Below are 22574 nucleotides of genomic sequence, written 5' to 3'. Positions count from 1 at the left end.
CAAAACCACTTTCCGGGTCCACCCCCAAAATGGTTGAAGTCAGGAATAACAGAGGCTGCTCCATTTTTCTTTTTCTTTTCTTCTTTTCTTTTTTTAAGCCCAGCTCAGTGTGCTGACCACCCCTGCCTACTTCCAAGCAAGCATACATCTCCATCTAGACTCCACGCTCAACTCTTTCCTACTCTTCTTTTCAAGATAAGAGACTCTCAAGCCTTCTGAGAAGGTTGGTCTGCAGAACCTGTGTTTTCAGCATATGAAAATAAGGCAAGCCGTTTGTATCTTGTTTCTGGCCCTTTCCCATTGGGCTAGGTTCCTGGGAGACAGTGTAGTCTGCCCAGACCTAGGGACACAACTTGCAAAGAGATACTGGATTGGACAGGAGAGACAAGGAGAGATTAACACATGCAAGGCATTGTTTTATTGCACATTTGCCATTACAGAAAAGCCTTATGCTTGGGAGATGTCCCTCAGATACTTGCACCTGAGTCTTCCCTCAGGATAGTGCACCATGCCAGGTCCCTTTAGTTTATCTTAAAGGCTGGTCAAAACTGTCACATCCTTGTTTCCCAGGGTAGATCAGTCCCAGGTGGTGACTAAATCCTTGATATGAAGAACAGGCCCCAGTCACCAGTCACGTGCCTGCAGTGTGAGGGAGGCATCCAAGTGAGCTCTGGTCAGAGGCTGCTCCCGGACAAGATCCAACATCTCTTGGCCTGGGGAAGAAACAAACCAGTGGTAAATGGAGTCTCAAGACATGGGACCAAGACTCCCTTGGAAAGAGGGTAGTGGGAGACATCAGCCAAGCCCATGTTTTGCTAGGTTACTTGCTCATACTGCCCAAGTGCTTAAGTGCTTCGCGCAATAAAAAAAGGCTTAAACCTGTTTCCCTTTGAATGGATTTCGAGGAGGAAAAATTTGGACAATGACACTCTTGGGAGGCTCAGTGACCATTTACGATGGCAGAAAACTATGACAGGACAGCTAATTATCCCCCTTCCACCCCATTTCAGCCAAGAGCACCTACCTCGGGCCCTGTGGCAAGCTTCCTGGTTACACAGGTTCCAAATCATATCCACCAACCAATGCTTTGCTCTGAATGGTCCCACCATTGTGACTCGAGTCTGGCCTGAAGGTGTGAACCATCTCTCCAGTTGAATGAAGGTGTTGCTGTGTTCCTCAATGCATCTGAGGTATTCGTCACCATGGCCTGTGCACAGAACAAATGACAGCAGGATATATAAGCCACCAGTATTTGCTGTATGGACAGGGATCGGCGATGAGGGTGGTACTGTGTAGCAGTTACCTCTAAGACTAAAAGCTTCTGTTTGGAGTGAAGCCTTCAAGACACAGGATATTAAGACATAATATAGGCTGGACCACTCACTGTGGTGCCCTCTTTTAATCCTAGCACTCAAAGGGCAGAGGCAGGCAGATCCTTTTAACTTCAAGGTCAGCCTGCTCTACGTAGATAGTACCAGACCAGCCAGGGCTACACAGAGAGACAACTCCTCAATCAAACCAAACAAACAAAAGCAAAAAACAAAAATAAATGTTCTAGAACAGGGGCAGTTAAACATTCCATCCTGCATGAAATCCCCTTAGGACAGAAGCAAACGGACTTCTGGAAATCCCTCAAAACTGACTGCATTCACTACTCTCACCTCCCCCAAGATTATGCAAGCAAACTGGGTAATGGTGGCGTGGGCCTTTAATGCCAGCACACAGGAGGCAGAGACAGGAAGATCTGAGTTTACAGAGCCAGTGCCAGGACAGCCAGGGCTATCCAGAGAAAGAGTCCACAGTGTCTCAAAAAAGCAAGACAAAACAGAAACATATGTGAGCAGTAAAGACTGTCAGAAATCACGCTCAGACTGAGCTGCTAAGAAACCCAGTCCCCGGGGTCCCAGAAAAGCAACGATGAACTGAGTTGCCTGAAGAGGTTCAGACCAACCAAGCCACTGGGCAAGAACACCCTCCAACCCGCTGAGCTGTGTGCAGGCTTGGACAGTAAGCTCCAAGTCTCCAGCTTTAGAGACCTGCAGTGGACTAAGGATGCAGCTGTCTCTTCTGTTGCTATGGGTACACCCAAAAGACCTCATTGGTCCACACATTCCTACTGAGGGTTTATAATTTCCTTACTGCTCTGTCTTTGTTTGTTCCCCCCACCTTTTTTTTTGGTTGGTAGATTTTAGGGGTTGGGGGGCTGAGTCTCCATTTGGGGTGAGTATCCATTTGCTCACACCTCCCCGGAAATAATGTCACACAACAGCTGAGAACCTAGGACAGACATTTGGGGAAAAGGGAAAGGATGGAAATCATGAGAGAAACAAGGTGTAGGCAAAAGTCACCTACCAAATATGTGCTGCTCCTGGTCCTCATCTATGAAGAACACGAATGGAGACTCAAAGTTTTCAGGGATCATCCACCAGCTATTCTCGTTGGCAGCATCCATTTCCAGCTCAGATATTCCCCGACTTCAACACAAGGCAAGTCCAGGCAACTGACTGCAGAATGATATGAAGGAGGGCTCAGGCCCTGGATTATATATACCCACTCCCAAAACCCAGTCCTTGATCCACCCTAGAGCCAAGGACCCACGCCTGAAGTTTCTCCAGTTAATCCAACCAATCAGCTCGTGGCTTAGTCATGCAAGATAATCTTTAGTGTCCAGAAATTCAAGCTTTCTCCTACGTAATCATCAAAGATCCTTGAGGAACTCTACTGAGCATGGTCTAAAAGAGTAGACCAGGGATAATAAATTGACAGGAGCAGCAGGGTCCTGGGTTGGTCCTACCTCTGTTTGCTTGTTTATTGTTGTTTTGGGTTTGTTTTAGATTAGAGCCTCTCTACATAGCTCTGGCTGTCCTAGAACTTCCTATGTAAAACAGGCAAGAAATCTACCCTCATCTGCCTCCCTAGTGCTGGGATTAAAGGCCTGTGCCACCAAGCCAGCACCCTTACTGCCTTTGTATGAGATCAGTGATTGTATGTCTAGTCTGCATCCCTAGCTCCAACAGGGGGGTGGCATTTGTTTTTTATTTGATAATTTCACATTTTAGGGCTTTTCGTGTTAGAGTGGAAAAACAGACATTCCTATTTTGGGAATATACATGTGTGTGTGTGTGTGTGTATACATATATATGTGTGTAATACTTATATCTACTATATATATACTATATGTATATATGTAATATAATTTCTTTATTTAAGGACAGTTAAGGACAAAAGGCCATGAATTCAAAAAAGATAAGGGACGGGTTATAAGAGGTTTTGGAGAGAAGGGAAAGGGTTAAATGTCATCATGTCCTAATCTGAAAAATGAAGGAAATAAAGTCAGTGATGTTACACCTTTAATCCTAGCCTTCTGGAGAAAGAGGCAGGCAGGCCTCTCTGAATCCAAGGCCATCCTGGAGAGTTCCCCAAAAAGGTATTTTTCTCCTTCAATGAAGTTTCACACCAACCATTAGGAAATCAACATTCTTGTCCAGGCTGCAATGCAGGTCTCAGAATCTGAATGGTCTAAGTAATTTCAGTGCCTGGGTACAGGGATATTTGAAATAACGTTTTGAAGATGACTGCTTATGGTGTACCATTTCTGATACTTGGTCACCTCTGGCAATTACTGTTCTCTTTCTTCTTCTCTTCTCTTTTTTAACTTTAATTTTATGTATATTGGTGTTTCTCATGCATTCTGTCTGTATGAAGGTGTCAGATCCCCTGGAACTGGAGCTACAGGCAGTTGTGAGCAGCCATGTATGTGCTGGGAATTGAACCCGGGTCCTTTGGAAGAGTAGCCAGTGCTCTTAAACACTGATCCACTCTCCAGCCCCAAGTTACTTATTTTTTTTAGTGTGTAGATTTACCAGATACAATTTAGGTAACCACCTTAACCAGGATCGTTTCTTTGCTCCTTAGCTTTAATCCCTTTGGTTTGTTTGTATTTTCTTTTTCCGTTTGCTTTATCTTATTTGGAGACAGATTATCTTTAGGTAGCTATGCCTGTCCTAGGACTCACAGAGATCTTCCTGCCCTCCTGAGGGCTAGGATTAAAGGTGTGCTTCCTTCAGCCTTTCAAGCAACATTTTTGTGTTCAGTATAAAAAAGTAAGCCACCTGTCCTCCAAGGTTTTGCTTAAGCACTACAAACTCTTTGGGAATTTTGTTACCATTGTTCATACTTCATTCCAACCCCTTCCCCGCCACCGACACACACTGCCTCTACTCCCCCACACCATCACCACCCCCCCAACCCACCCTACCACCCCCAACCCACTCCCCAACCCCCCTACACACTCCCACTTCCACACCCCACCTCCCTACCCCCACCCCCCACTAATAAGTCTTTTTTGGACCAGAGACATACAAGTTCAGCACTCGGTATAGGAACACAGAGGCCGTCCCTGAGGAGGGAGCAGTCACACCTTATGTCCTATCCAAAAAACTCCTACACCGTTAGCATGCAACAGTCCCAAGATAGGGTGGGGCGCGATAGAATTAATTTCTTAAATTATTCACTGATAGCTGATCTAGTGCCTGCACTGAACTCTGAGGCCCTTCCGCTCTACCTGCAGAGGCCCTCTAATCTCAGAGTTGGGAACTCTCTAAGAAGCTAGAAATGGGGTTGGGGATTTAGCTCAGTGGGTTCAGTCCCCAGCTCCTTAAAAAAAAAGAAAAAAAAAAAGCTAGAAATGTCAATAATGCCCTTCCTTTCATGGGTTTCAGTTGGATCTCTCATGCTGAGAGTGACCCTCACCGTCAAAAGACTTGACTCTTTAACATTGAATACAACTCTAGAGAATTGTTCTTTAGCCCACACATAAGAAATATGAATCATTTTTTAAATGCTCATCTTCCCTGGGCAGTGGTAGCATATGCCTGCAATCCCAGCACTCTAGAGGCAGAGGAAGGTGGATCTCAAGGCCAGGCTTAAAGTCTACAGACTGAGTTCTAGGACAGCCAGGGCTACATAGATAAGCCCTGTCTTGAAAATCATTTGTAAAAAAATCATCTTCGACAGGCCAGGTAGATGGAGCATGTCTTTGACTCAAGTATTAGGAGCAGAGGCGAGTGGATCTCCTCTCCTTTAATTTAGTTTAATTTTATTTTATTTTTGCAGTATTCAGTGCATGCTACTGTGGTTAGTCACCAGAACACCTCCTGCTGCCACCTACTGTTGGTGGCTTTCAAGCGTTTCGATGCATACCGAGCTATCAAATCATCTGCCAGGGGATGCGTTGCTCACTGAACACCATGCCGTGGTCAAATACCATTCTGCTCATTACTAGAGAAACAAATGGTTCTTTGAACAAAACTCAAGGACAAGAGCAGACATTTCAAAAACAAAATCATTTCAAAAATCATGTCCCCAAATCTATTCTGTAAGTTTGTTGGCTTTCCTTTTAGCCCACTCCCAAAAACTGTCCTGACTGTCCAATAATGTCGTAGATGGAGCCTTAAGTAATAAAATAAAGATCTTGACATAACAGAGGTCAAGCAGTTTTCTATACCCACCATGGAGCATTCCCTTAGGTTTATAGGATCTCCAAAGAGACAAACTCTAGGTTGCCTTCCCTAGATGTATTATTATTAGTGTTGATTTGGAAAGCTTGCTTCAGTACTAGGGGGCTGCTTTGACACAGGGTCTGTACCTATGTTGATCTCAGGTTTTAGTTGATCCTTTGGGCTCAACTTCCCTTATTCTGCTGTTCCAAGCACGCAGAACAACACAAGCTATTTGGGGTTTGTTGAGACAAAGTTTGGCTATGGTTGGGAGGCTGGTCAAGAAATCAAGATCCAGGCCTAGGTGGATCTTGCTCACTTTTAATCCCATCTCTTAGGAGGCAGAGGCAGGTGGATCTCTGAGTTTGAAACCAGTCTGGTCCACAGAGCAAGCTCCAGGACAACCAGGTTACTAAAGGAAGAAATCCTGTCTCCAGAAACAAACAAACCAACAGCAAAAAAGAAATCAAGACCCTGTTTGGGCTCATGCCTTTAATCCTGGCATTTAGACGGCAGAGGTAGGAAGATCTCAAGTTCGGGGATAGCCTGGTCTACATAGAGAGTTAAAGTACAGCCAGGGCTACACATAGAAACTCTATATCAAAAGGAGGTGAGGAGAGAGAGAGAGAAAGAGAGAGAGAGAGAGAGAGAGAGAGAGAGAGAGAGAGAGAGAGAGAGAGAGGCAGAGACGGACAGAGACAGAGACAGACAGAAAGAGATCCTCCTGCCTCAGCTTTAAGAGTGCTGGGATTGCAGGCAGATTCCCCCACCATCATGCCCTGTTCCTTGGAACCATCAGAACTGTAGCTCTCACTGAGCAGAGGAAGACGTTTCCCCTGCACCCTTTCTTGAGTTTCTATCTCCTTCCCACCCCTAAGTTCAGAAGCCTTTCGGACCAGGGGAGACTGATTCTGAAAGCTAAGTCACTCACAGAACTGAATTTGTCCTCGGAGTCCTTGCATTGTTCCAAGTAGGGAATGAAGCACATGAGGAGATGTATCTGCAACCCTAGGAGGTTCTACTCCGTAAGCAGCCCCACGACCACAGCAGGCCTCAGCATCCTGCCCTCAGCTCAGAATAACTTCAACAGATGCTACAGTTGGAAAAGTTAAGTTTCTCAAGCTTCATTTTAGGGTTCATGTATAAAAAGGCATCCATCCTTTCTTCTGCTTATCACATGACACCACACATCCTGTTCTCAGGTAGGGTGTCGTCATCCTCGTCACTGGGATAAGAATATAGTCTGACCAGGAGATGTGCCTTCTACGAGTAAAACAAGCACTTGGGAAACTGAGGCAGGAAACTCATGAGTTTAAGCCCAAGTCCAGCCTAGATAATGCAGTGAGATCCTACCCAGTCCAAGAAAGGGTGAAGATGAGAAGCAGAAGGAGCAGAAGAAAGACTTTGTGGTTATTGACAGCACAGTTCCATGCAGCATATGCAACCTATTAGCACTTCCTCAAAGCACTTATGATAAGGGCCCCGTGCAGATCCATTGGTATCTGGTGGAAGAAACCGGCTGAAAAGAAAGAAATACAGACTGCAACAGCCATGGGCAGGGCAACACGATGGCCTGTCCTATCTTGACTTGGAGAAAGGACCAACTCCTTGACTTTGTCATCAAGCTGTCAGGCTCTGTCACCCTCGGTCCAGCAGACCCTTTCATGGGCACACTGCTCAGTGTGCACAGGATCTCCTTAGTGTCCACAAGATGGTGGTCAGAGGATCAACTCGTTTCACTAATTACAAGGGGACACAGGAAGGAGACAGGAAGCCCGTCTCCCAAATACAGAAAACATGTATTTTTTCCAACACCTCATTAAACTGATGCAGGTCAAATGCATGATTCCTGAAGTATTGATATCATGGTATGCCATCAGATTGGTCAAAACCATGCTCATTCCCAACTGAGTCTAGAAGAGTAGACCAGACCCACCCTACAAACACTGTTCTTACTAGGCTCATTTATGTGTGGTGATACATGCCTTTAATTCCAGCACTTGAGAGACAGAGGCAGGCTGATATCTAGACTACATACTGAGTTCATGGATAGGCCCTGCTTCATAGTGAGACCCTGTCTCAAAAAAAAAAAAAAAAAAGAGTTGGGGAACTGTAGAGATGGCTCAGCCATTAGGACCACTGGCTTCTCTTCCAGAGGATCCAGGTTTAATTGCTAACACCCATATAGTAGCTCACAACTGTCTAAGTCCAGTTCCGGGGAATCTGACATCCCCACATAGGTATATATGCAGGCAAGCCACCAACAGAAGTAAAATAAAAATAAATAGATCATTGTCTTAACATTTCAAAGACAGAAAGAAACCAGAAAACAAAAAAATGGAATGGGTCATGTTCAGTTTCTATTCTGAAACTAGTCAAATTCTTTAATTACTGACCAAGTTCCTATGTTGGTAGCTTCAGACCAGTCTAAGTCAATCATCACTAAGTATCATCAGGATACTCCCCTGTGGTCATACTCTGCTCAGGACAGTGTCCCCTCTCCTAGACTAGAGAAATGGTGTCCTGATAAGACAAGTGACTGAAGAACCCTCTGAAGAGAATATGTTTAAGAAGTTCCAGTATTTTTTTTTTTTTTTTTGGTTCTTTTTTTGGAGCTGGGGACCGAACCCAGGGCCTTGCGCTTGCTAGGCAAGCCCTCTACCACTGAGCTAAATCCCCAACCCCCGTAATTCCAGTACTCTTGACAGTCAACTTACTCGTGGATCCCAGAAAACAGTTAAGCCCTCCCCCGACGTCAGGTTTCAGGGGACAGTGCCAGAGACTCAAGGTCAGGCTCAGCCAGGTGGCCTCCCTGCCCACTTCAAACATGTCTGCATCCACTTCTCTCTCCTCTCATTGGCAGGTGGATAACCTTAAGTCTCCTGAGACATTCTTGGCAGAAACAATGTTTTCACTCAGAGAGCAGCCAAGAGACCAAAACAGGACCCGCATGTCATTCATTGTCCTTAGGTCTCCATACCTTACAAGAATAAGTTTGTTTCCTGAGCCTACTGCATCCTATAAACCATGATTTTTCAGCTTATGCTAAACTTGTAGGCCCATGATGTACACCCACCACCCCTTTGCCTTGCTAACCTCCCAAACACAGGTGATGACTCCATGTCCACAGGCAGCCTTGAGCCCTGAGTCCTCCACTCTTCTGCCCAGGTGCTAACAGCCAATTCTGTATCTCTATGGCTATATTCTATTCAACCCTAACCCTTCCCAATAAGAAACCTCGAAAGGAATGAGGAGCTGTTCTCTTAAACCCTTAAGTGGCTGGAAGGACTGGGGGAGGGGCAGCACTCTAGCCAGTACTGCCTGTGTTTTTAAATACAACTTGCTTCACCAGACAGTACCGGTGTAACCCAGCCTAAGCAGCTTTTGATGTGAGAGAAGCAGTTCATATCTTGTTTCCACTCCCACCTCCCAGATTGTAGCTCTTAAGAGACTATGTAACCTGCCCAGACCTTGGAGACTGACTGCCTTGCATGGAAATTCCATTACTAGGTTGGATTAGTGAAGACAAAAGAGACCCAGGTCAAAGGCATTTGCAACATGTTTTATTAGAGATCTTTGCCAGAATCTTACACCTAGAAGTGTGTAATTTTACACCTCACACTGCTTGAGAGTGCTGGTATGGTTCTTCAATTCAAACTTCCTTAACCATTTTTTTCTGTGCTTTTCAAAGGCTGATGAAGAACCTCTCCCCCTCCCCAACCTGCTGCTTCCCCCAAAACAGTTACCGAAGGAGATCTGTGAAATTGTGAACACAAAGAATTCTAACAGAACCCCTAAACCACCAAACTACTACCACAGGAAACCTCAAGTGATGAGTAGCTTCCATAGAAGTCCCACCCCTCAATCTGGAAACCAAAGACTGCTCCCTGATTCTGGATCAAATTTCAGGTCTTGCTCCGACAGAGGCTGACTCCGGATCCGTAGTAGCATTATCTTGCCTGAAAAGGGATTGTAAAGGGAACAAGACTTTCTGGAGGATATTGAAGGGGAAGAAGTCACCCACCTCAGGTCCCTCCCCCATATACCCCACTCCGAGTAATCCATCCATTCATACCTTCCCACTACCTCACTGACTTCATCCCATAAACCTGTATGAGTTTTTGCTCTCTCTGTCTTTCCTGCTCTCCGGGTAAAATCTGGTTTACCAGATAACTGAGAGGCCCTTCAGGATGTACCGTGCTATACAGGCTATTCCTAAAGAGGCATCAAAGCCCTGGACCTCTTCCCGAAGTCTGAACTTCAATTCCCAGCAACCTCTTGGCTCATGAGATCAGACGCCCTCTTCTGGTGGGCAGCAGTACATGCAGCTAGAGGACTCCCACATAAATAAATCTTAAAACAAAGAGGCACCAAGGCCTCCACCACAATCCTGTCAAGGATGCCTACCTGTGGTCTGATCGAAAGTGTTCTGACTCCCCACTTTTCTGATCATGTTCATCACCCACAGCCTTGCCTGAAACGGTCCCACTACGGAGACCCGCGTTTGGCCTGAGGCTGTGAATCCCCTTTCCAGCTGAATGAGGGTGTTGCTGTGGACCTCCATGCGGCGAAGGTATTCATCCTCGGGGCCTATTCACAGAAGAGGTAATAGCACATGTGAAACACCAGCACAGGTGGCCTTGAAGGTTGGAGCCTAAGGTAGACAGGTGATGGAAGGATAGTAAGATGAAGGTGATAGCCACTTACCAAATATGTATTCCTCCAGGTCCTCTTCCATGTAAAACATTAGTGGGCTGTAAAAGTAGTAGGGTATATTCCACCATGCCTTCCCGTGTGGGTCGCTCATTCCTGTCTCATGTAGGCTCCTCCTGACTTTACAACAGAGCAATTCCAGGCAGCTGGTGGCTTGGTGCAAAGGCAGTTCCAGTCATATATATATATATATATATGGTGAGGGATGGGTGAGTTGGAATAGGAAGGCCCAGGATTAGTCTCTCACCTTTTTCTCTCCCTTAAGACAGGATCTCCTTGTAACCCAGGCTGACCAGAAACTCTCTAAGTAGCCCAGGATGCCTTGATCCCTCCAGGTGCTGAGATTAAACGTGTGTGCCACCACACCCAACACGCTCCTCCTCCTTGACAGGAACTGACAGGGAGCTAGGGACCACAGGAGTGCACCCAAAGGAAAACTGGCTTCATTGTGTCATTTCAGTGCCTCAGGGAGGCAGGATACAGTTGCCTCAGGTGCCACTTGGCAATTTCGGAAATTCATGTGATTTGGGGTTTTTGTTTGATTGCTGGCTTGTTTGTTCCTTTTGCTTTAATTAAGGTTTCACTAAGTAACCAGATTATACTCAGGTTTGCCTGCTTCCTTCCTGACTACAGGTAATTGTCAACTTACTGAGGCGCCTAGCAATAAGAAACTATGTTTTTTTGTTTGGTTGGTTTTTGCTTTTGTTTTGTTTTGTTTCTTTTCTTTTTTTTTTTTTTTTGTTTGTTTGTTTTTGTGGGGTTTTTTTTGGTTTGGTGCCAGTCTGGAACCCAGACCCCTTAGTTCTAAAGTCTTTCCCAGACCCCCTTGTGATCGTGATGTTTCAGGTTGTCCTCCCTATTTAATTTTGAACAGTTCTTATGATCTTGACTCACTATAAATATGTCACGGGGGGGGGCTTGTGGTTTTTCTTTGCTCCTTTGTTTCATCAGCTGGAGGTGGGGTTCTCAGTGGCTCAGGCTGGTCTGGATCTCTTTAGATAGCACAGACTAGAACTTAATTCTTCACATTTCTGTCTCAATCTCCTCAGAACTAGGATTCTAGATGTGTGCCTCTCCATTCTGCTCTCCAGGAAATTTTGTTTTGTTTGGTTTTTTTTTTTGTTTGTTTGTTTATTGGGGCAGGATTTCCCCGTATAGCCCTGGCTGTCCTGGACCTCACTGTGTAGACAAGGCAGGCTTCAAACTCAGAGATCCACCTGCTTCTGCCTCCCTTGTGCTGGGATTAAAGGTGTGAACCACCACACCGGTCTTTGAAGAGTTATTTACATTTAAGAGGAAAAGATCCACGTTTTCTTATCAGCCTACAGCTGTTAGTTCTTATGGTTTTATTTCTTTAGCCTTTCTTTAGCTTTTTTCTCTTCCTTCCTTCCTTCCTTCCTTCCTTTCTTTCTCTCTTTCTCTCTTGCTCTCCTTTTTCTGTCAAAGTTCCCTTTTTGATCCAAGGCATCCATAGTGAGCTCTCAGGATTTTTTTTTTTTGATAACAAAATTTTATTGTAAAATAAGAAATTGATATATTAAAAAGGGTTTTAAAAAAAGAGGGAGACAGGGTGGGGGATGGATAAATGCAGACCAGCCTTGCAGAGTGGAAGGAAAAATGGGTCCTGGAGGATACAGATCCTATGAGGGCCCAAGATAGAATCTTAGAGGGTATGTGGGGGAGGGTGAAATTTCATTTTACGTGCCAGGGTCCAACAAGTGGCTGGATAGAATTCAGCTGGGCCAGCAGAGACCTGGCAACTTACCCACCCATTCCCCAATCTGGGCCTGGAACCAGCACTCATAGAGGGGGCTGAGCCCTATCTACAAGGTAAAAAAAAAAGCAGTGGAAGGGACCAGCATTGTTTTGTCCCACGTCATAACAAGCCATAAAGTCATAAAATGGCAAGAAAGGAGAGGGAGAGGTTGATGATGGGGACAGGATGCAAGGCTATCAGTCTGAGTCATGCCCCACTTCCTTGATTTTTTTTTTTTTTTTTTAATGGCGGTAAGTAGACTGCCTCCCCTCTTTGTCTTCAGGTAGCTATCGGAGGACAGAAAAGGAGAGGGATGAAGTGATGGGAGCTAGCAGTTGGGCTTTCCTTCTTGATCAAGGTTTGGAAGGTTCTAGGTTGGAGGCGGGAGTGAGCCCTGCTGTCTCCTGACTCCTCTGCTGCTAGGGCATCCTTTAATTCCAAGGCCTCACTCAGGTCTCGGAAGCGCTCACGCCCGTGGATCTTTTTTTTTTTTTTTTTTTTTAATTTTTTTAATTTTTTTTTTTATTAACTTGAGTATTTCTTATATACATTTCGAGTGTTATTCCCTTTCCCGGTTTCCGGGCAAACATCCCCCCTTCCCCCCTTCCTTATGGGTGTTCCTCCCACCCCCCCCCATTGCTGCCCTCTCCCCAACAGTCTAGTTCACTGGGGTTCAGTCTTAGCAGGACCAGGGCTTCCCCCTTCCACTGGTGCTCTTACTAGGATATTCATTGCAACCTACGAGGTCAGAGTCCAGGGTCAGTCCATGTATAGTCTTTGGGTAGTGGCTTAGTCCCTGGAAACTCTGGTTGGTTGGCATTGCTGTACATATGGGGTCTCGAGCTCCTTCAAGCTCTTCCAGTTCTTTCTCTGATCTTAAGGGTGGAATGTTCTCCATCAAGTGGTTTTTTCTTTGTTGGGGAAGGGAGCTTGTGCTGGTGGGCAGTGCTCTCTTAGCACTCCCCGAGGGCAGCTCAGGGCAATGTTCATCCTTTTTGCGGAAATTTTCTTCCTCCATCGGATGGTCTCTCCCTGGACCGGGACAAACATGAACCTCAAACTTCCGGTCCCAGAAGCCTCCCACTGGAGTCTTCCAATGTGATGATGGTAAAGTTGGGCCGGCGGTTCATGCCGCCCATGCAGGAGCTATTACACATGTACTTGTCGTGGATGGTGGTATAGTCGGGGCTGACCTCAGGTGGCTCATACGGTACCCCCACACTGTGCCTGTCGTCCAGATACTCAGCATACAGGTTTCCTTCCACCCGGATAAGATGCTGGGGAAGAGCCAGGCCATCACCATCAGAGCAACGCTCATGGTGGGGGCAGCGTCTCACGACCTTAGTAGTATATTGTGACTTCTTGTAGACGGCCATGCCATGGACACGGGTACCAGCTGGAGGTGTGAAGCTGACCCAGAACTGCACAGGGCATGTCTTCGCCAGCTGGCAGAATAGCTTATCGAGGGAAGGGGAGTGCACATAGCAGACTTGGCTGTCTCTGACTGCAGGAAGCCCAGGCGGAAGCCATAGTTGCCTTGGTACGGGCGCAAGATGACAGGGGCCACGGAGTGACTGGTGCAGTGGCCTCAGTTCCAGGGTCCTGTGCTGCAGGAGCTGACACTTGGGCTTCCTCTGGGTCTTCTAACAACTCTGCAACATCCTGGGACAGGAACAGATCTTCCATGGAATTAGGTGACACTACAGGCGGTGGACAGAATATCTTCTGGAGGAAGTAGTTTCCATAAGCCTGAAAATGTCTCCTGACTCAGAGGGAGCTCGATGCTGATATCTGACTGGGAGTCCTCCATGACAGTTACCCAGTCTTCAGGGGAGTGCGACACCCTGCTGGGAAGTAGGTTGCGGTCTGGATGCCAGGTGTCCCCTAATTGTAGTTGCTACTACAGCCAGGATCGTTCTCGGGCTTTTTGACCACGTGGTTTTGATCTACTCTGTAAGATCACAGGAGTTCCCAGCAGTGTGAAACAGTGTCTAGGTAAAGTTGCAATGATAACAAAACTTTTAAATTCTTGCTTTAGTGGCCAAGTATGGTGGCTCACAACTTTAATCCCAGCACCCAGGGGGCAGAGGGTGACAGACCTCTGTGAGTTCAAGTCCAGCCTGGTCCTCATAGCCTCAGGACAACCAAAATTGCATAGGGGTGCCCTGTCTGAAAACAAAAACAAATTCATACCCAACTCCTCTCCAGTTCCCTTATTAATCTGCCAAACTCAGACTCTTTTTCTCTAAACTCAGAGACTGCTACCCTCTGTGCATGTAAGGAATTCTGTGAGGTTCACCACATCACAGCTGCAAGAGGCTGGTATCCTGACAGAACCTGATCACCTGAGATCCACCTCAGCTCATCTTTCTGGGGAGCCTGAAAAGGGTCCTGACTGTTCATAACACACACTGCTATTGAAAGACCAGCGGGGTGGGGAAGACCCCCACTCAAATCTTGAGACGACGCAACCCCCAAGAACTTACGAGAAATTGGTCTTGATGTAATGAACAAAAGGTGTATTTGAGAAACCAGAGCTCTGGGGACAACACTTATCTCACACAGGAGACAGAGGAGTCCACCCCGAGCCCAATTAGGGGAAGGTATTTATAAGGAAAACTACATAGGTAGTTGGCAACAGTTACACAAAGCAAAGCAATTTTACTAGTTTGTTTACATTGGCCACATGATCTAGCTTAGTCTCAGTCCAACTCCAGGCCACCCTGCCTCTGGGGCGAGCTGACCCCAACTCTTTTTCCTCAGGACTGGTAATGAGGCCATATGGCTTATATTCAGCCAGGCCTTATCGAGGCCGGATGGTCTATGGCTGGACTACTTCCCCATAACCTGTGATGTTATTCTTTTGTGACGTGTACTGGCCCTCACAGCAGGGACAGTGGGGGATAGTTTAAAAATCTTTATTCTTTCACCATCAGAATCAAATGACCAAAGTTTCTTGTCGATTGATAGCCACTGCAGCACAGAGTCAGGGTCCAAGAGGCCTTCTTACTCAAAAAGAGATAATGAAGCATCTAAAGAGACCGTGACTGCCCACAGTACGAGACAGGGCTTGAATGTGATGCAGCTCATTATTTGAAAACCTATTTTCCTTCTGCTTGGGTGTCATATGATCCCTTGGATCTCATTATGTAAGCCAAAATTGTCTCAAACTCACAAAGATTCCCCCTCCCTGTGCCTCCTCAGTCCTAGAATGAGAGTCATAGAGCACCAGGGCCCCACCATAAACATTTACTCTTAATAACCTACTAATACCATTAATAATCTAAGAGATCAGAGCCTAAACTGCCAAACCAAGACTCAGAATTATGTCCCCGACTGCATCTTTATTAGAAAAAATAGTAACAGATTAATCTTCAGGAAACTATAAGTCTCAGCAAGAATTCCTAGAAGACAATTTGCTAGAAATAGAGACTCCCCACTTAGCTAGAAGATCCCTTCCCAATAAGGGGATCAGGCATGTTGGCACAACCAAAAAGTAATGGGTGAGAGGTACACCCCTAAAAATACAGCTCAGCAGTGGAGTTTGGTGAGGAAGGTAAGGTTGCTGCCCTACTCCAACAATAGGGTAACAAGAGAGAGAGAAGTGGGTCCCCAAAACTCTGTTAGGACCAAGTAAGTGTTCCCAGTGTCCAGGAAGAAGGAGATGGGCTGCCCACATACCATGATGGTTACCTGGGGCTCCCTGCTGGTGATGGCAGTGGTCAGGTCCAGGGAACTCAGGCCCCTTCACTCATCCATAGCCAAACCTAGGAGATCCACTGGAGGGTTATCTGGACATGATGTCCCCCTGTCCTATACAACACGAGGACAATCAACAGCTCAATGTTCCCCCTTGATGGCACCTAGGACATGGCCCCTTGGCTTGCGGAAGTTAGGGCAAGCCATCGCCCAATGACCTTGTTGACCACATTTGTAGCAGGAGCCTGGTGGTCGGTCCCTTATCCTTAGAAGACCAGGAGTCCAGGGCAGTGGCTGAGGCTGGTCGGACAGCCTTTGCCAGCAGATGGTACTTCAGTCTTCAAGCCTTCTCATCCCTTCTATGGTACACTTTAAAGACCAGTACCAAAACTTCCGCCTATAGAGTGAGAGGCCCTCTCTTTAGCTTTTTAAGTTTGTCTTTTATGTTGGGGTGCTCTGGGAAAAGAAATAGGTCATCAGAAGTTGCTTACCTTCCAGGTTTTCAGGGTCCATATTACTGAATTGCAATAAAGCCTTTGTAAGTCATTCTAAAAATTGGGATGGGTTTTCCTGTTTTTCCTAAATGACCTTAGGCAGAATGCTAACACCCAGTGTTCCAGAGGCAGAGGCAAGAGGATCTGTTAATCTTGAGATTCACCAGAGAAAAACCAGTTCTACCATTTTTGGGTCAATTTTAAAGCAAGCTTTATTAAATATTAAATACTGACCAAGAAATGGACTTTGGTCAAGGAATTTCCCTGGGGCTGGAATGGCCCCAGTCATATGTTTATAAGGAGTTTATCCTACAACCCTACCGGCTACAGTATTTTCCCTTGAGCCTTTGCTAGTTTCCAAAAACTGAACTACAACTCCCAGCATTCCAGATTGTTACCTGGTCCTTGGGCGGGTGAGTCTTATAGGTTAATTTTGGGCGTTACAGATCCATCCCAGGTTCATTTAATACTGCTAGCCTAAGCTAAATTATGATATAGGTGTCATCCTGAACAATACGAGCAAGACCCTGTGTCAGAACAAGATAAAATGAAGCAAAACAGTAGCTGGACGCTAATAAAAACCACGTGGCGTTTTGCATTTCTTAGGAAGCCAGAGCAGTGCTGTGTGTGGGAAGGTGAAGATTTCTGAACCCATCTTGAAACTTTGGTTGGCCTCTAGAGGGCAGCAAAGCACGCTAAGAAGTGCGATGCTGTTTTAAAGAGGTTTTAAAAACATCTTGCTTGCTTGGTCTCTTGATTGAGGTATCTGCTCGAGGTCATTAGCTTCGTTATCTGAAAATGTTGGGTTCTAAATATCATTATATTCAGATATAAACCTTAAATGCTGGTTCCAAACAACCCCTTCCCTAAAGAAGGAAGCTTGTTTTGCCTCGGACTTAGTCTCTTCCAAGAGACTCACAGTCCAGATTCCCGGCTGCGGAAAAGCTAGCAACACCAATTTTCACAGCCTGCACTCCATTTCAGCACTGCAGCTTATTCGCCAACAATGACTTCACTTGCTACCCGGCACAGAACAACCAGGAACAAAAAAACAATGAGTCCTTTCTGTTAACAACTTGCCAAACACAGGCTCTGCAAAATCCTGCTTTCTTGTCCCACCGGCGTCGCGGTTCGGTTTTAAAAATAAAGAGAAAATACAATTAGACGCTTGAGTCCCTAGAGCCAGTATTAAGGCCTTTCATGAACTCTCCTGGCTTTGGACGCAGGTGACATATCTACTCTTCCCCTCTTGCTGGTATCGGAGGGGCTTACTCCAGAGAGATCCCTGCAGCGGGGTCAGCTATGGAGGGAATTTAGGACATATAGTAAGACTGTTCCAAAAGACCAAGGTCTGGTATTAAGGCGCTAGACTTGTGGCTGTTCTGAGTCCTGCCCCAGCACCAGAAAAAGCCAATGTTTGAATATGATTTGGGCAGCAGCTCGGAGTATCATGTTACCAGACTGAAGAGGGAGAAGACAGGAAGAGATAGAACTTGAGCCCTTGACGAATTGTGCTTGGACCTCTTGTACGACCAGTTTGACCGAGTTTCCTGGTACTTGAAGTTTAAAGCACACTTAGTTTTTGTCTTCTTTTACATACATCTTATTTTGATAGCTAGTTTTATCAAACGTTGCTTTTCGTAAGATTTATTTGCATTGTATGCTGTAGCTGCTTGTCTCCTAATGCTAATTTGGGTTTCCCAAAATGGTTAGCATGAGAGGGTCTGTGAAAAAGCTTCTGAGAACCCGCCCCCCCGCCAGTTAGTTCTAACTGGAGAGAAAGAGAGAGACCAGCAGCCAATATCTGGGGCAGGATTTAGGGTTCCCAGGCTTGGGGCCTTGGGGCCTCGGGACTGCTGGGAAGCAGGAGGGAAGGAGAGAGAGGACATGACTTAGGATTGTGCAGCTCAGAGACAAGAGCCACCATGGGATAGAAAAGCAAGGAGAGCACCCTGGGCTATGGATCAAGAAAGTGTGACCCAGAGAGCTGCTCAATTGGGTCATGAGCAGCCAACATGGAACATAGAAATTAGTAAGTAGTAATTGAGAATTACCGAGTTATCAGTAAGGAAGGGGATTCTAGCAGCATGGAGGTTAGGCAGCTGCCCAGAGAGTGCGCTGCTTAAGTCATATTGAAATATAAAGGCCGTGTGTGTGTGTGTGTGTGTGTGTGTGTGTGTGTGTGTGTGTGTCTTCCAGGAACATAAGCCATTGAGGTGGGCAGCAACTCCATGCAGGGGTCTATTAAGATACTAACACTACAGTATGCACATGGGTGTTTTGCCTGAGTGTGTCTGTGTACCCCATGCTACAGTGCTCCAGGAAGCCAGAAGAGGGCATTGGATGTCCTGGTATTGGAATTACAGGTATTTGTGAGCTGCCATGTGGGTGCTGGGAATCAAACCAAGGTCCTTGAGGAGAGCAGCCAGTGGCCTTAACTGCTGAGACATCTCTCCAGCCCCCAACTTTCTTAAAAAAAAAAAAAAGCTATGGGTGACCAATATTTTATTTTATTGTATAAAATCAAAGAAAAAAGTTTGTATTACTTTAATTTCTAAACACTCGCTCAGAAACAAAATATTAAACAACAAAGAACCCGATTACGATATATATGTAAGGGCTAGAGTGTAGCTCTTGACTAGTATAAGTAAGCCCCTAGATTCAGTCCCCCAGAGGGCTGAATCCCCCAGGTGTTCTGCCTCGCTCGGTACGAGACAGCTACTATTAGACGTCTGTGGCTGGATGTAGCACATGTCAAATGCACCAGGGATCTGCAGGCTCTTGGGGATGCAGGAGCAGGTGGGTCTCCCAGTTGGAGGCCAGCCTAGTCTACAGAGTGTGTTCCAGGATAGCCAGGGCTACCCAGAGAAACCCTGTCTCCAAACAAAACAAAACAGACTTAGCCAAATGGATCACATCACCTGAGCGGAAAAATATCAAGAAACTTGATATACCAGAAGACAACGCTAAGGGACCAATAGCTCTGTCCTACTGAGATGTGTACTTACAGACTCTAGAATACCCTCTCCTGATGCAGGTGTTCCTGTGTCCTCCCTGCTAAACCTTTCTATCTTTTCAGGTATAATTCAGGGGAAAATGACCCCCTTCCCCTTTTCTTTTCTTTCCTTCTTTTCTTTCTTTTGTAACTTTTTTACTTCATTTTATGTACATTGGTATTTGGCCTACACGTACAGTTGACATGAGGGTGTCAGATCCTCTGGACCTGGATTCATAGACAGTTGTGAGCGTCCATACCGCTGCTGGGAATTGAACCCTGGAAGAACAGCCAGTGTTCTTAATCAGTGTGCCAGCTCTCCATCCCGTCTTCTCTTTCCTTAAAGCTACAGTTCTTGGGTGGGTGGGGTGTTGGTGGGGAGAACACACTGACATACTGTGGCATGTACAAGAAGTCAGAGGACAAAGGGTAGTTTTCTCTCCACCTTGTAGGTCTTGGAACTTGAACTTAGGTCATTGGGTTTACTAGCGAGTGCCTCTAACTGCTAAATCCTCTTTAGGTTATTGATTTCCTCTGTGTGTGTGTGTGTGTGTGTGTGTGTGTGTGTGTGTAGGGGTGGGATGGAGAAGGAGGGAGGGGAAGGAGGGGGAGGGAGCTCTTGATCTGGAAATGAGCAGAGTATGCACTTAAAGTGCTCAAGTAGCTGGGTTAAATCATCAGCAATAAAAAATAAAATAAGCCTTTAGTAAGACAGTGTTTCACAGTGTATTCCTGGAAAAAAATACCCAGCAACAATAGCAAATCCCAATATACCCATAGTTTAATATCTGCAGATTTCATGAGATACTGAAATGGTATCTCATTGAGAGTATCTCATTGAGAACTCACTCCAACCTGGTAGGGGGAAAAACAGTATTTGAACCATAGAAAAGATGAGGCATCCCTCTGAGGGACTGATTTATCCAACAGACACCCCTCTTCCAGCTGCCCCCTACTCTAGTTCAGCTGTCTATCTCTCTATCTCTCTATCTCTCTATCTCTCCTTTTACCATTCATCTATCATCTGTCTGTCCTAAATCCTTATGTTCTGCAGCCTTCTGGAACCCTCCTATCTCCCCCTCCTCTGTGGGACATGAATCTTGGGGAATGAATCTTTCCGGGGTACTGTGATTTACTTAGAGCATCCGGAAATTCCAAATACTGAATTGATAACGTAAAATGTAAATAGATGCAAAATAGATGCAAAATGGTGGGAAAGTTTTTTTTTCTAAAGAGTTTTATTAGTTTTTTATTTTTTTTACCCCCTTTCCCTCTAAAGAGTTTTATACAGGCAATAAATTCTTGCACAAACATCACACTGCCAGTGAATTATCCGTGTTTGCACAAGCTGGCAAAAATGCCCAGGTTCGGAAATGGACAGATAGCTCATTTTGTCTTTTAACCTGGATTCTAGCATGGATTCAGTAAGTACATGACCACCCTGATTTGTCCAATTCCTGGCTACCATTACCCCAAAGAATGAGAAGCAGTTGTGCTAACATCCTTTCTTACAAACCCCTCAGTTCTCATTAATGTTGTTGGCTTAAGTGGCTTTCCAAACCAAGCCAGTGTTACTTGCAAATCCATCCCGTCGTGGAATAAAACTGCCCTTGTATCGTGGCTTCTTGGCTTACAGTGCTAATTTCGGAGTGGAAATTTTGTATCTTCCTTTGTCCCTGAAGGCCATTCACCATGCTGGAAAAACTCTTTGGTCCGGAGCCCAGTGGCCACCCGCAGGCAGAGTTAAACTGAGAACAAAATGTTGTCTGTGGTACTTTCAAATACTATCTGTAACATTTTATGATCAGTCTTGAAAGGCAAAATATTAATATTCTAATATTAATTAGAATGGCTAAACACCTTTCCTTTTAATTCAGAGCTGAGACCTCCCCGTCCCTGAACACTGTGGGTGTGGCTTGTCCCTTTCGCGACTCCTCCCTCTTCCCCTGGAAGGAGCCCACTCTAAGGAATAAACAAATACACTTGTGGCTCTATCCTGCCTTGGGAGCAAAGAGAGGTGAGTACTGGCAGAGACACTATATATGCTACCTTTTAGAAGCTTAGAAAAGTACTGTTCATCTCCAGGTCCTCAGCAGGAGTGTTTATACTCACGCTGTATTTTCTTGTGCGTGTACCTAGAGAACATAGCAGAAGCCCTTTACCCTGTTTGTTTGATAAACGGTTTTTCAGACCCATTAAAAGGAAGAATGTAGAAAATGAGGAAATGAGAGTTTAACAGTTTGAGAAATTGTCTTGTTATTAGCGGCCCTTAGATTACTGGGAGCTCCTTACAAGAATTGGCTACAGGCACGCTGGAGTGAAGCCTTAGTCTTTCTGACAACCAGGCTCGCTGGAAGCTGCGAACGGAATCCGGAACACTTAACAGCCTTTCCGAACACTGGTTGCAAAGTTAGAGACCCTCCAGCTGCCTCCCCGCAGACATCCGACCTCATCCTCCTCCTGCTTCTTACCTCTCAGACATCAGAGCCGCAATCCTTTCTTTTCCTTCTCATAGAGGGGAGAGGTGAGGAAGCGGGGGAGGGGGCATCCCCCTCCCCCTTTAAAATTAGAAAATGTTTAGTTAATTTATTCTTTGGTAATTCATACGTGTATATAATCCGGCTCCGTCATTTCTTCCCACTGTTTCCACCCCACTTTCCGGGTTTGTTTGTTTGTTTTTGGTTTGGTTTGGTGATCCAGTGCCCTGCGTGGGTGCATGGCTCCTCCTATGACAAGGTAGACAAACTCAGTGGTGGGGGCGGGGGAGGCAGACTCTGTGCTGGCTGTGCCCCTGCTGTGAATTCACTAGCACCAGAGCCAGTGTTGTGCTTGGCAATGCATGCCCAGAAGGCTTCTTTTTTCTTTCTTTCCTTCTTTCTTCCTTTCTTTCTTTCTTTCTTTCTTTCTTTCTTTCTTTCTTTTTCTTTCTCTCCTTCCTTCCTTCTTTTTTCCTTCTTTCTTTTCTTTTCTTTTTTTTTTGGCTTTTAAATGAGTTGGTTTAATTCAAAGCTGTACAGAAGACGGGACAGTAGGTTCTGGCAGGATTCCAGACTGGGTTCACTTTCAGTTCACAGCTGAGGTAGGAATTGCTGAACACTAGAGACAACGAGCCGCTGCATTATTATTCACTTTACTCTTTTTTACCAAAGTTTATTACAATGTACAACAGGCTCCAGGATAACACTTCATTCTAGCTATTCGGTGGCAACGATGTCATGGCAGGGAATCCAGATGTTAAATGGAAGAGGAGGGTCCCCATCACCTCAGCTGTGAGGAACAGCTTACTTTTTGCCAGATTTCTTCATTCCACCTGTGGCCAGGGGCCCTTCTCCTCCGCCTTGGCTTTTAGCTCCTGGAGTTTCTTCTGTTCCTCCTTTTGTTTGATGAAGGGCTGTGGGCACCATGTCCTGCTGAGAAGG

General features: G+C 45.7%; 2 protein-coding genes and 1 pseudogene across 2 annotated transcripts; all 3 read right to left on the bottom strand.

Annotated features, from left to right (window-relative positions):
• Nucleotides 1-576: 576 nt before the first annotated feature.
• Nucleotides 577-4182, bottom strand: LOC116898455 (putative KHDC1-like protein). The gene is given in 4 exon segments (XM_032899715.1): nucleotides 577-713; nucleotides 1025-1207; nucleotides 2353-2474; nucleotides 4166-4182. Coding segments are annotated over 4 exon segments (459 nt in total).
• Nucleotides 4183-9050: 4868 nt separating this feature from the next.
• On the bottom strand, nucleotides 9051-10305 carry LOC116898109 (KH homology domain-containing protein 1B-like). The gene is made up of 3 exons (XM_032899494.1): nucleotides 10206-10305; nucleotides 9906-10088; nucleotides 9051-9457 (listed from the first exon to the last, which is right to left on the bottom strand). Exons 1-3 carry the CDS (start codon nucleotides 10303-10305, stop codon nucleotides 9360-9362), a joined length of 381 nt encoding a protein of 126 aa, XP_032755385.1. The 3' UTR covers nucleotides 9051-9359.
• A 2693-nt stretch (nucleotides 10306-12998) lies between these two features.
• LOC116898108 lies at nucleotides 12999-13777 on the bottom strand (annotated as a pseudogene).
• Nucleotides 13778-22574: the final 8797 nt, after the last annotated feature.

This window comes from Rattus rattus, chromosome 4, assembly GCF_011064425.1.
Source record: "Rattus rattus isolate New Zealand chromosome 4, Rrattus_CSIRO_v1, whole genome shotgun sequence".
Lineage (NCBI taxonomy): Eukaryota > Metazoa > Chordata > Mammalia > Rodentia > Muridae > Rattus > Rattus rattus.
The sequence above is the reverse complement of the archived record's forward strand: the minus strand, read 5'-3'. Positions and strand labels throughout refer to the sequence as shown.

Bases quoted from the DNA above. Each gene is read 5' to 3' on its own strand.
- LOC116898109 (XM_032899494.1), bottom strand. From the start codon at position 10,305: ATGAGCGACCCACACGGGAAGGCATGGTGGAATATACCCTACTACTTT. The intron at 10,089-10,205 runs GTAAGTGGCTAT...TTCTGTGAATAG, and splicing joins CCTGGAGGAATACATATTTG to GCCCCGAGGATGAATACCTT. The intron at 9,458-9,905 runs GTAGGCATCCTT...ATCCCTTTTCAG, and splicing joins CACTTTCGATCAGACCACAG to GCAAGATAATGCTACTACGG.